This window comes from Strix uralensis, chromosome 1 (assembly GCF_047716275.1).
Source record: "Strix uralensis isolate ZFMK-TIS-50842 chromosome 1, bStrUra1, whole genome shotgun sequence".
NCBI lineage: Eukaryota > Metazoa > Chordata > Aves > Strigiformes > Strigidae > Strix > Strix uralensis.
This window is the reverse complement of record NC_133972.1, coordinates 139,700,862-139,714,934: the sequence shown is the minus strand read 5'-3', so window position 1 is coordinate 139,714,934 and position 14,073 is coordinate 139,700,862. Positions and strand designations below refer to the sequence as shown.

Below are 14,073 nucleotides of genomic sequence, written 5' to 3'. Positions count from 1 at the left end.
GGCCCGGCCATCCAGACAGTTTTTTACCCAGCAAAGCGTGTGCCCATCCAAGCCGCGAGCAGCCAGTTTTGCCAGGAGAATGCTGTGGGAAACGGTGTCAAAGGCCTTACTAAAGTCAATGTAAGCAACATCCACAGCCTTTCCCTCATCCAATAAGCAGGTTGCCCTGTTGTAGAAGGAGATCAGGTTTGTCAAGCAGATCAACTGGATTTTCTCTGAGGCCCTGCAGGTGCAAGAGCCTGAATCCCCCAACCATACCAAAGGAGAAGTGGGGAGAGTCAGTACTTATTGGGCTGGGAAACGGGGAGTCCTGTGATTGTGAAAGCTGGAAGCTTGTAATTTTTGGCACCAGGAGGAAGACTTCTGCTCCACCTGCATATCTGCAACTACAATTTCTGTACCATGGCATCAGATGAGGGCCTGGGAGCTCTCAAAGCATCCAATCCAGGCAAGTTTGAGCTTTTCAGCAGCACCAGAAAGAAGAGATAATAGTGGTCAGCTGCCTACTGCAGGGAAGGGAGATCACCATCTGTGAACCTGACCTGCTGTGGAAGGAGGTTTGCTTCTCACCAAGGGCTTGGATTGGGACATTGTGGATAGACTGCCAAGGGTTGTCGGTTCCTCGGACTATTACCCACCGCTACTCTTCATTGTGGGCACCAGTGATACTGTAAGGGGACACATGGAGCATAACAAGCATGACTACAGAGATTTGATTTTTACAACTGTGGCACCCTCTTCAAGCATCAATGCTTGGAAGAGTCAGGATCCACCTGACCAAGTGGGGCAAGCATCTTTATCAACAGGTTGGCCAATCTGGTCAAGAGAGCTTTAAAGTGACGGAGATTGACGGGACTATAACCAAGTGAGGGTGGATCAAGTTAGTAGGCAAAGACTTAAGGGAAATGTTGACAAGAGAGACCCTAAAACCAACAAAACAGAGCTGAAGGGGTCCCACCCCAAGTGTATGCACACAGGTAAGGACAAGCGCTCAGAACAGCATGATGGGGGAAGTCCTTATACCCTTTCTGGAAAACCACTGCACTTGGGTTCCTATCTGAAGTGCCAGTACCCTAACACACTTAGCACAGAGAATAAACAGGAGGAGTGAGAGGTCTGTGTGCAGCTGCTGCAGGGCTACAACCTCACTGGAATCACAGAGCTGTGGTGGTATAGCTCACACAAATGGAATGCTGCCATTGATGCATACAGGGTCTTTAGGAACAACGGGCCAGGATGACAAGGACTGAGTGTTGTCCTTTATGTGAGAGAGCAGTGGGATTGCATGGAGCTCTGCCTCGGATGAGTGATGAGACAGCTGGTAGGACTGAAGGGCATGCCAATGCAGGTGATATTGTGGTGGGTGTCTCCTACAGACTGAATGATCAAGAAGTAGATGAGGTCTTTTTCAGATAACTGGAAGAAGGTTCATGGCCACAGCCCTGGTCCTAACTGGGGGACTTTAACCACTCCATTATGTACTGGAGGGACATCATAGCAGGGCACAAGCAATCCAGGAGGTTTCTGCAGTGCATCAATGACAACCATCCAACATAAGCGATTGAGGAATCAGTGAGGATGGGTACTCCTGCCAGAGCTCACACTTTCAAACAAAGGACTGGTCAGAGATGTGAAGGTTGGAGTCAGTGTAGTGACCATGAGATAGTGGCAGGATCTTGAGGGGAGATAACACAGCAAGTATCACAGATCACAAACTGGATTTCAGGATAGCAAACTTGAATCTCTTCAGAGACGTACTTGGAAGAATCCCAGGGGATACAGTCCTGAAGAGAGGAGTAGTCCAGGAGAACTTGTCAAGGTTCATTTCCTCCAAGCTCAAGAATGGTTTAACTGTCCATCCTGACATGCAGGTAGTCAAGCAAAGGCAGCAGGAAGCCTGCAGGGAAGAACAAGGAACTTCTGACTAAAACAGGGTTTGTTTTCCAGGCGAGGTGACCCAAGGATGAATGTAGACACTGTACAAGTGTGCAGGTATGGGGCTAGGAAAACTGAAGTCCATCTGGAGTTGAATCTGGAAAGGGATATGAAGGGCAACAAGGTGGGCTTCTACAGCAGCAAAAGGAAGACTAGGGACCCTCTGTTGAATGGGGCAGGGGACCCTGATGGTCATGGAAAAGATGGAGGTACTCAAAATACTTTCATCTCAGTCTTTACCAATAAGACTGGCTTTCAGGAGTCCCAGGTCCCTGAGATCAGTGGGAAAGTCTGGAGCAGTTAAGACTTACCCTCGATGGAGGAGGATTGGGTTGGGGAACATTTAAACAGACAGGACAGGTCCACGAGGCCTGATGGGATGCACCCATGAGTGCTGAGGGAGCTGAATGATGTCATAGTGATGCCACTCTTGATTATCTTTGAAAGATTGCTCTGGTTGGGAAGGTTTCTGAGGACTGAAAGAAAGCAAAGTTCACTCCTATTTTCTTGAAGGGCAAGAAGAAGGATCTGGGAAGATAGTAAGTCAGTCAGCCTCACTTCAATCCCTGAGAAGATGATGGGGGAAGTAATCTTGAAAACCATTTCTGATCATATTTAGAATGACAGGTGACTATAAGTAGTCAGCATGGATTTAAGACAGTAAGATTGTGCCTGACCAATCTGATAGCCTTATACAGTGAGGTGACTAGCTCGGTGGATGAGAGGAGAGGAGCAGATGTTATTTATCTTGACTTTATCAAGGCTTCTGACACTGTCTCTTATAACATCATTGACAAACTTGTGAAGTATGGCCTGGGTAAATGGACAGTGAGGCAGTTTGAAAACTGTCTGAAGTGCCAGGATCAAAGGGTTGTGATCAGTGGCACAAAGTGTAGCTGGGGCCAGTACTGTTTAATATCTTCATTAATGTTCTGGATGATGTGGCAGAGTGTACCCTCAGCAAGTTTGCAGATGATACAAACCTGGAAGGAGTGGCTGATGCGCCAGAGGGTTCCTCTGCCATCCAGAGGGACCTTGACAGGCAGGAGAAGTGAGCAGACAGTAACTCCATGAAGTTCAACAAAGGGAAATGCAAATCCCTGCACCTGTGCAGGAATAACCCCATACATCACTACACAGTGGAGGCCAACTGGTTGGAAAGCAGCTTTGCAGAAAAGGACTTGGGGGTCCTGGTGGACACCAAGTTAAACATGAGATACTAATGCAACAAAGGGACAAAGGTGGCCAACAGCATCCTGGGCTGCATTTAGAAGAGCATTGTCAACATATTGAGGAAGGTCATCCTTCCTCTCTGCTCGTCCCTGGTGAGGGACTACATCTGGAGTTCTGGATCCAGTTTTGGGGTCCCCAGTACAACAGAGACATGGACATACCAGCACAAATTTGATGAAGGGCCACTAGGGTGATTAAGGGACTGGAGCATCTGTCATCTGAGGAGAGAGTGAGAGAGCTGGAACTGGCTAGCCAAGAGAAAAGAAGGCTCAGGGGGATCTTATCAATGTGTATAAAATATGTGAAGGGAATGATTAAAGAAAGTGGTATCCCGTGAAGAAGAGGCACAAACTGAAATATGGGAAATTCTATTTAATCATAAGAAAAGACATTTTTACTGTGAGGCCAGTCAAACACCAGATCAGATTGCCAGACAGGTTGTTGAATCAATTACCCTTGGAGGTACTCAAAACCCAACGGGAAGTGGCCCTGAGCAGTCAGTTCTGCTTGGAGCAGGGCGGGTTGGACTAGGGGTTCTCCAGAGGTCACTTGCCACCTCAACTCTTCTGTGTTACTGTGATAAACTAAGGAAAGACTTTCAGAGGAATCATGTTAGCAATGTAGAGGAGCCAGTGACAGCCAACTCTAAGCCAGCCATGGTAGAAGTGGAGTTGTTGGTGACTATACTGATGAATCTTTTCATTACTTTTCCCTGGATTTTAAATAAGTGTAATATTTTCCACTTTGGAAATATAGTTTGGCCTATGCTTGGCATCATAGGCCTGTTCCTGATTCTTAGATTTAAATTCTTTCAAGGTATTATTTACATCTGTTGCCTGCATATTCAATAAATTTATTTTTAATATTCCCTAAAACAATATTGGAAACCAAATAAAGCTAATAAATCAAAGGAAAATCTTGATATAGGAAGCATTTTATGTGAACTCATTAAGTGAAGAGAAAGGGTGAAATTCTGCCTTCCACTTGAAAAAATACCATTCTTTTTGAGGTAGATCTCAGTCTGAATCCACTGCACTTTTTTATTGTAGATTTTGTCACATTGATAGTGTCTTGATATTGCATCTGTACCTTTTAGAAGTAGAGGGAGGCAGAAGTTGAATGCTGTATGTCAGAAGCAATGAAGGACACAGTGGAGTGGGATAGAAGCTAACATTCTTGAACTATTTGTTTCTTTGTTTTGACAGCTGCTTTGTTAACGAATGGTACTGTGGTGTTTGATTGTCATTATGCATGTAGGACCTTTGTAATGTTCTTCCTAAAAGAGTGGTCAGACACTGAAATGGGTTCCCCGGAGATGTTGTGGAATCTTCCTCCTTGAAGATATCCACAATACCCTGAACAATGCCTGAACAAGACAGTGTACCTTCGGAGCCTGACCCTGCTTTGGGTGCTGCATTGGACCAGATAACCTCCAGGAGCCTTTCCAACCTGAGTTATTCTGTAATTTTATGAAAATGTTACATAAGCAAATGCATTTCCAGGCCTTAATAATTCCCTGTAACGGTGTTAAACTGCAAATAGGAAAGCAAATACCCACTTCTTGCATGTCATAAAGGCAACTTAGCTCACCCCTCCAAGGCCGTATAGCCAGAGGCTTGTTGGAGCCAGTGTTACAGTTTTGCTCTTTCTACATAAACGTGTTTTTAGAACTAGGCACAAAGTTCAGGGACACTGTGACTGGAGTGCTTATTCACACTTATTTGGGTTTCAAGTGTGCTGCTATCTGAAAAACTTTCTATTTTGTTTTATAGTTGAAACAAATCAGTTACAGTTATTAATGAAAAGTCAAAGTCTTCATACAAAAAAATCACCATCCATGTCAACAGATGAACATTGAGAGAGCATGCTTTAATAAGGATACTTTAAGAGGAAGAAGGAAAATGTAGTACTTTGTTGTGGTTTTGAGTGTATTAGTTTTGTTGCGATGGACCTAGCTTTTGGCCACACTTTTGGAATCCTGGGGTTTTTTTACATTGCCGTAAAATATGTACAAGTTATTTGTCATAAATGAGAAACCATTTCTGATACATATGTATTTTTCCAAGGAACTAAATCTCCAGTGTGTTAGAAAAGCCTTTGAGGTAGGAGCACAGGCAGACTAGACCACAGAGCGAAGAGTATGAAGCAAACTCCCTCACCTATGTAGAATATAATTAGAGGACTTTTTGGAAATGTTCTCTTAAAAGATTATAATTTTAACAGTGATTAGAACTAATTATCTGTGCTGAATTGCTTTTTCTGAGTCTGGGGGTGAGGTGTGTGTGGAATGCTTCTTTTCTGTAGAAATTGCTTATGTGGACAAGCTTTTATGTTTTTAGTTGTCACAGTGCTGTGACAGGACCTCCCAAAGCTAAGAATGTCATTACATCTCTTTCTTCATTCACTGCTAGCGAGAGAGGTTTCAGAGTAGGGAGTATGGATTGAGTTAGCTGTTTTTACTACTGAAAATAGAGATGTGGATTTGATGATATGAATAAAGACACTGCTTTCTTTGAGGAATAATACCTGTGCCAGTTCATAGGAAAACATTCAAATTTTTGCTTTATCTTTCTTTCAGTGCCTTTCAGACATACTCAGGAAAACAAACCCTGCCGTTATATTTGGAAATTTTTCTGTAGAAGGAGAAAAAAGGAAGACAATGTGGTGGTGATTGCTGCTGTTCTTTCAGTGACTGAAAAATGTTTGGCTATTAAAGGGTTGGAGGAGAGCTTCTCCCTACCCTCTGTTATGCTTTTGGAAGAAAACTCCTTATCCTCTACAACAATTTCAATACTTGAGCTTTAAAAAGAGGCTAGAAGTACATTGTCCAGGTCCCTCACTCTCTGTTGTCTGACTTTTTGTTGTCCCCAAGAACTGAGCTATGCTGGCATGTTTCAGATGAGAGACCTCACAACCTTTTTTCCTCTGTGCCCCTTTCCTGTGGGACAGGAGTTGTCTCCCAGGAGTAGCTTCCCCTGGAGCTTCTCAGGACTCAAACCACGGAGAGAGCAGAGCTGGGCTGTTGGCCTGAAGTATAGTAGAGGCTTGTTGCAGAGCCCTGCAAATGTGGGTGAAGAGCTGGTTTGCACGTAGGAGCTTCTATCAGTTACTGATGACCTTGCTGAGGAACAGTCCATGTATTTGAGTGTTAGGGCTTACTCTGTGACAAAAGATAATGTTTTATCCCTAACTACTGCTCTATATTACATAAAATTGATGGTTAAAATTCATAACTTGTATTGTTGTTTTCTCTTCATGACTTCTTTCCAGGTATCACTGCCCAGTGCCTAAAATTTTCTATGTCCAGTTAACTGTTGGCAACAGTGAGTTTTTTGGTGAAGGAAAGACTCGTCAAGCTGCTAGACATAATGCTGCAATGAAGGCCCTTCAAGCTCTCCAGAATGAGCCTATTCCAGAAAAATTACCTCAGGTTTGTGTTTCAGAAAACTATTCCTAATCTTCATGTTAAGATACCAAACTGAACAATTTAACTGCCAGTTTTTCCATGTTGAATTTTTAGTGTTTTTTTTCATATTAGCCTCAGTAATTAGAGAAGTAACAAATTATTGCTGTTATTTCTTTATAACAGCAGACCTAACATGGAATTAGTCTTAAATAACAAAAATAAGTAGGCGTTTTAAAGATGGGATTGCCAACATTGATTAAATAAAAAATAAAATCAAAATAAAATATGTGAGATTATATCAGAAGTGGAGAAAATGTCCATTTAATCAGTGGCTTCATGGAGAATGAATTATTAGTTTAAATGTGTGTTGTGCCATGAATGTGATCTTTACAGTTGAAATGACTTGTCCCCAGTGTACCTAAGAACCTGATGGAGCTCACTGACAGCTACTGATCACCTGTCTGACAGTTTTAGGCTTTTAGCCACCTAGTATCTTTTTAAAGAACTAGCTTTCTCACTGCTGTGTTTGTAAGTAGTGTATATTGCTACTTAAAAATGAAAATTTATTTTCATTTATTTTATTTTTAAAAATTTAAAAAAATTTTCATTTATTTTATGTTATTTTAAAAAATATTTAACAGGCAAATTATTCTGAGAATGATATTTGCAAATTGAAAGGACAAATATAATAAGATTGCCTAGTCAAGCCAAAATAAATGCATGAGGAGACAATCTCTTTAATTTGTACACTCTTTCTGATGACTCTTGTTGGACCCCTGTGTACGGTACAAAACATCATTTAATAGTACCTTCAGTGTCTTGTGTGGTAGTTTTGAGCTGCTTTTTAAGAATGGAAATAATTTTCTGTATTAAAAAAAATCTTTGTTCTTTCTGTCTCACCCTGTGTCTATGTCTTCCTTTTGATCCAAAGAGAGTTTGACTCACCCTTTTGTTTTGCTATATTTTTCTGGATCAGGAAATTACATTCAAATCACTTAATTAATATTAATGTTTTTTTAAAACAGGAACACTTATATAAAGTCTTAGGAGGAATCCCTGTTTCCTTTCTCATTGTTAATTCCCTTCTTTTATCTTTGGGTTTCCAGTCAAATGTATTGGTTGATAATGAATCCTTAACACAAACCTGAGTGGGAATCTCATATTATTCAAACATATTTTTAGCTCAACATATTCTTAGTTTTTGAAAATTATATGGTTAATATTATCAAAAGAAGCTTTGAATTCAAGATATCCATTAATCAGAATGGAAATTAAACCACTAAATGCCTAGGATAATAAGTAATAGACAGAAGTAAATAATATATATAAGTAACATTGATATGTACCTGGTTTATATACTGAGTTTTCATAGCCCATGTACATATGTAATTTACCTAGCAAAAGTGATAAAATCTGTAATTAACATTCTTGCCTAATTGGGTCTATTTAGTGTCTATTTGTATCAATGTCTGCTAGGATGTGCAGGCTTTTAGAAGATGTAGTCATGGCAAATGGAGTTTCCTAAATTCTTGTAGCATGCTTTAGTGTTGCCTCTCATGAGCTAATGAGGTAACTTCATTCTTCTCTTCACCACCATAAGTTATATATGTAAACTGAATCAAATCCACAGTTCACTATAAGAAAAATAGGGAATATGTGTCAGGAGACAGTACCATAGATTAGCTGAGACATTCACATAGTACTTGCAAGACCTGTGGGAGCACTGTGAGTTTCTGGTGCAGTTGAAGACCCTTTGGGATACTGTAGGATCTCAATACCAGGTGTCTGTGGGTAGGAGACTAAATTGAATCCTCAGTTAGGAAAACCTCTGTGGCTTGGTTATGCTGAAGATAAGAGATGCTGGTTGTGGGCTAGTCATGAAAAAACATCTCTGTCACTTCATGGGTTAGAATTGTAGGTGACTGGAGAAGACTGGAGGTAACACTATGCCTAGGTCATGGTGGAGTACAAAGAGCTGCATTTTGTGGAGCTGAGTGTAGCACTTCAGAGAACCGGAGGTTGGTTGAAGTAGAGTTTGAGGGCTTCATGGTGCCAAGGTTCAGGTTCTCCCTGCTGCTGGTCATCTGAAATTGCACGCAGGGCTGCTGCGCAGTGGTGGGATGTGCCCTCACCATGGGACATGGTCCAGCTCAGTACAGCTCTGATTCCTTCAGCAGAACTGACCTGCTTGGGTCAGTCATGGAAGATGATTGATTCACCATTCCTTACACATCATGCGTGGATCAGAGCCAGTACACATTAGAGTTTGGCTGGCCTCAACTACATGACTAGATTGAGCTTCTTTCTTTGCCAATCATTGCCACTGTGCTTCCAAAGAGAGCAGAGAGGAGAGCAAGGGCAGAGCTGCTGGTACCGATCTAGCCCTGCATTCCATTAGTAACTCAGTGAATTTCACTGCAATGGGATCCGTGGAATATAGCACAGTAAATACATGGGTTTACCTTTTGGCCTTCATAACCGTGGTTGCTTAATGCAGCCTTCTATATATTGTTCTTTCATTTCAAGATACTCCTTTTTTCATTTTTTTGGTTAAGTATAAAATTTTTATCCATATTAAATCACTGAAGAGGAGTATTACCATCTTAATACTTCACTGCACAAATGTGTAGAAAAGCATAAGTTGAGCAGAAACAAGAAGCAATCAGCAAACAGGGCAGGGTTACAGGTGAATGTGAACCTGCTTTCATAAAAGAGCTATTGTGTGTCTGCCAGAGCACCTCTGCTGTCTCATAGATGTGAGGCTAAGAAAGGCCTTACAATTAAAGCGTCAGTTGTGGAATGAGGATCAAATTTAAATCCAAAGTACTTGAGACACTCCTGAACATATTTTTTCTTCCTTAGGGAAGTCGTATGACTAAGGCTTGAAACTTTATTGCTTAGTAATAAGGTCTAAACCTTAAAGTCTATGATCCCTCACTATTCTCCACTCTTGATTGAGCTCTCTACTGTGTTTGGTGGAAAAATATGCAAGGAGTTAAATTGTAAGGGCAGAAGGGACAACCAGGGTTTTTCTGGACCGATGTGTTTGTTTTAATCATGAAATTTTAAACAGTAATTTCTACATTAGACTCTATGTATCTGGTTAAGCTAGAGTATAGCTAGAAAACCTAAACACTGTTGACTTAAAGGCTGGGTGACAGTCCAGTGGGCTTTATATTATTTTATGTAAATTATGCCAGTGATTGATTTCAAAGATAATCTGCAAGGTATTTCTTCTAAAGTCATTTAGCTTCATTTTCTATCTAATTGGTATTTTCTTATCTTTGCTAAATGTGACAAACATATCAAAAATCCCTCCCCCATATACATTTACTGATTATGCTTAAGTAATTTTGAATCTTTTTATAGAATTAATTGTTTCCATAGTGTCTCAGTGTAAAGTTGTTTTTTCTAATCAGTAGTTCATACTTGTGGCTTTTTTGTAAGCTTTTCTGCTTATTAATGTCCTTTATAAAACACAAACTTAATTGAATACCATACTGAGTAAGATTCTCACTGTTTTTTACAGAATAGTAGTACCCCACTCTTTGTGTTTGATACTCTTTATATCCCCAGAATACATTTTTACTTTTAAATATTGTCCTTTTAACTCTGTTCAGTTGATATTTCTCGGTGAACCTTATCAATGCTTTGCCTGTCCTGTGAATAATGAACTACATTCTTGATTTCAGTGGTACTTTACATTTCATTATATGAAATGAGCTAGAGGTCCTACATAATTTCATTCTAAGTACTCTTGTTACTGTTTTGTACTGCACCCTTTTTTTTTCGGCATGTTCTATAAACTTTATAAATTATTGTTTTGTGTTTAGTTCCAGATCAATATCAGGGATGTAAATTGCTTTTTCAGACTCCAAATTTTGCAACCATTTTTAATGATACAAAAAGTGCTCAAAGTCCGTATGCTGTAGCTGACTGCTGGATTTTTAGTCCTGCATTAATATGTTAAGAGTTAACAAGTGGTAGATAAAAGATTGATAAATTTCATTGTTAATGTGAAGAACCTAATGCTTTTTTAATGTTATTTTATAACTTCAGTATCTGCGTTTTGTAGCTATGCTGGTGACTGAAGACTTAGATCAGACTTTGTTATGTAAGATGGGAACTCTGCAGGAATCCACCTAATTCAGCCCAAGTTTCTTTGATGTTTACCTCCACTAATAAAAAATTACGAGCCTGGCCAAGGTTACATGGTTGTTGAGAGATCCCAGTTTGAAACATTCAGAGCATTGCACTTTGAAAGTAGCTGACAGTGAAACCTCTGAGAACTAAGGAAGATGTGGCCTGGGGGACAAACAGCAAAAAGTAGCGGTTGCAGAAGGTGATAACTCTTTGATCCCCATGCTGGTGGTTGTCTGAGAAAAAGAAGACTTACCTAAAGAGTAAAGCAAAGCTGAATTTTAGGCAGGATAATGTTTGCATGGGCTTTTTGTTGTTTTATCTCTTAGAGTCTCTGTTTGTTATGTTCCTATGGATAAATAAATAATGTTCTGTGTTAGGCAAGCTGTTCTCTGTCACTACCTTTTCATACTGGTCGTAACTCCCAGAGGGAAGTCGATGGAGGGGCCATTAACCAGCTGGACCTGCTGAGGACACCTGTAACCTGGTGACCCAGTCAAAGTGTGGGGGTGATTCACTGAATTTCTTCTGAGAGAAGTACAGTCTTATGTATTTTCTAAGTAGTACAGAAGACTTCTTCCTCGCTTGGAAGGGGTGCCCACAGAGAGACTGAGAAACAGGTCAAAGGATCTGTTTGATCCTTATTTTTGACACAAGAAGTGTGTATTCAAATAATTATTATCCATGTCATTAAAAAGACTAAAATATGTAGAAATTATTTTGTCATCTATCATTAATTTATACATTAATGTGTATGTGTTCCTTTATTATGAAGCATAAGTACATTATATATGGCTTCATGGTCAGCGGGTGTCTGATAATGGGGTGATGAGATAGATGTAGAAATGCTGATTTACAGCAAGACATGAGAACTCAAAAGTCTTTGAGAAATTGAGGGAGAAGCATATGGGGTTTTTATCTTCTAAAAATTGTAATATGACTATGTGTTCTTCATTTTCAGAATGGAGAAACAGGAAAAGAATCGGAAGAAGATAAAGACGCAAACAAGTCTGAAATTAGTGTAGTGTTTGAAATTGCCTTGAAGCGCAATATACCTGTCAGTTTTGAGGTATGTGTTACATATTCATCTGTTTGCTAAGGAAGTATTTTTAAAAAGTGCCACTAAAGCTCAACACAGTTAATGATATTAATACATTTTTAATACAACATTTAAATTCATGCAAATTATAAATAAAGTGAATCAGAGTCTAAGACATTGAGTTTTTACTATTAAATTAGATGTTCTTTCAGAAGTATTAGAGACCTAATATTTTATTGCAGACAAGCGGATGGCAGATAGACAACTTCTGCATGGTTCTGTGGGACTCAAATCAGTAGCCACAGTCAATCTGATTTGAAATAATCTTCGAAACAGTCAGCCAAAGTCTTTGCTTTGACTGTAGACGTTCATACTCTATGAAAGTTCCCATTGCGACATTTTGCATCTGATGTGCTGTTTTCAGAAAGTCATGAGTATCTTTTTATCTTCCACACTGTTTGACTCCTTATTATCTCTACTTAAGCCTTCATGATTTTTTTTTTCCTCATTTCATATGATTTTGTCTATGAACCTGCTTCTGACATTTTTGTTTACCTTAAGTAATAAAGAGTATTTGGAATAGCTCCAATGCTATCAGTGAACTAACTACAGGAGAATGAGTGATAGTAACAGGAAAATTTTTCCAATGAGAAATTTCTTACACAAACTGGTTGTAAAAATCTAGTGTTGTTGTGGTAGGAACCACCAGACTTTCAAGCTGTTTATTTTTCTTTTTTTTTTTTTTAATGCAGAAAATGCTAATGTAAGTGGCTCTTCAAAGTTTTATTTTTTTGCTTTTTGTTTTACATTTAAACTGAGTCTATATGAAGGACGTGGGTAGTGCCTATACTGGTGATGGTTATTTTCTCCAGTGCTTTTTCCTTTTGAAGTATAGGCACATATTTTCATGCCAAAAAAATAAATTATCCTGTGGCATGCCTTACAGTGTGCTGTATGCAGTTTACTGACATGTTTGGCCCATGTTCATGAATTGGCCGATGTCAAATGAGCTATTTGGACCTTCATAGAAATCTGAGAAATCTCTCAGAAAGTAGGTAAGAGAGGCAAAGACAAAGAATATTGTTTTTGACTAAGGAATTCATCGGTATAGCGAATTCTTATGTGCTTCACATATATGGTCTATGTAATATGGACTAATTGGAAAGTGAAGAGAATGTAAATCTCGAGGATAAAATTGGGGTGTCTGAGGGTGTTGGTGTATCGATTCACAACTACATGGAAAGAACATAACTCTTATGTAAGATCAGACATAATGGAAACACATGCCTGTGTTTCAAAAAGGAAGTTCATAATTAATGTTTCAGTTTTCACACATCATTTTCTACTTGTAAGTATTTAAAAGTATTTGGAATAGTTCCATACAAATTAATACACTAAAATACAAGGAGATGTATGGTCACAGTTCACAAAATAGCTTGCAGTTTGGAAAGAAAAGAGGGATAGTGCTTTGAATGCCTTCTTAACATCATTCCTGTGTTTTGGCTTATTTAAGGGAGAGCATTTGGTAAGGAGAGAATGAAGGCAGAGATATATAGTACAGGAAAAGTCTAATGTGTCACTTGCCAAAGAATGTTAACAACATTGAAAAAAAGACAGTTTCTTGCTCTTCTGACAGGTTTTGTGTTATTTCCTGCCTTTAAATCTAAGTATAGATGACATTCTTAAATAGAGTTTTGAGTGAACTTAGTACTGGCTTGTATTTCAGTAAAACTGCTAAGCAATTATGGGTGATCCCCCCCAGGATCTGATGTTTCCAATAGGATTTTATTTACAAATGGCTTTTTGTTATTCCAGGCAGGCATCAAAGCTTTAGCTTTTTTTGTGTGCGATAGCTATAAAATGATCTGCCTTTTCTTCATCTGACGAATCTTTAGCCAATGTTCCAACAGTGCTGTGTTATGCAACAAAGTAATGGTCATAAAGATACGTAAAGTTCTGTATAAACATGGCCTCAGAATTGCACGAGGGGTGGGAAATAGGAAAAGCACGCAGAACCCCATGGGTTTCTTCTGTCTATACTGTTTCATGTAATATGGCTAGTTTTAATTGCCTAGGAACTTTAGGATAAGTTTTAAGGAATTTACATCTATTAAATTGTTAACTAAAATAAAAGCATATAATTCTAACAAAGAACAAGCTTTAGTCCGTACTTATCACTGGGGCATCCTTAGCTAACCTTTACTGATCAACTTTTAAGTCAAAATGCAACTCCTCTAAGGCATTTGCAGGACTGTCAATGAACAATTTTTAAGGAGAGATACAAAACTGATTGCTGTAGGAATTGTTAGAACAGCTGTAA

General features: G+C 39.3%; 1 protein-coding gene across 10 annotated transcripts in view; it reads left to right on the top strand.

Moving 5' to 3' along the window:
• STAU2 (staufen double-stranded RNA binding protein 2) overlaps positions 1 to 14,073 on the top strand; it is a 172,941-nt gene that overhangs the window by 48,835 nt on the left and 110,033 nt on the right. For all 10 annotated transcript variants that reach the window (XM_074882958.1, XM_074882976.1, XM_074882935.1 and 7 more), the window contains 2 exons: positions 6,439 to 6,598; positions 11,676 to 11,783. In XM_074882958.1, coding sequence (XP_074739059.1) covers positions 6,439 to 6,598; positions 11,676 to 11,783 — 268 coding nt within the window. The remainder of the gene's footprint in view (positions 1 to 6,438; positions 6,599 to 11,675; positions 11,784 to 14,073) is intronic.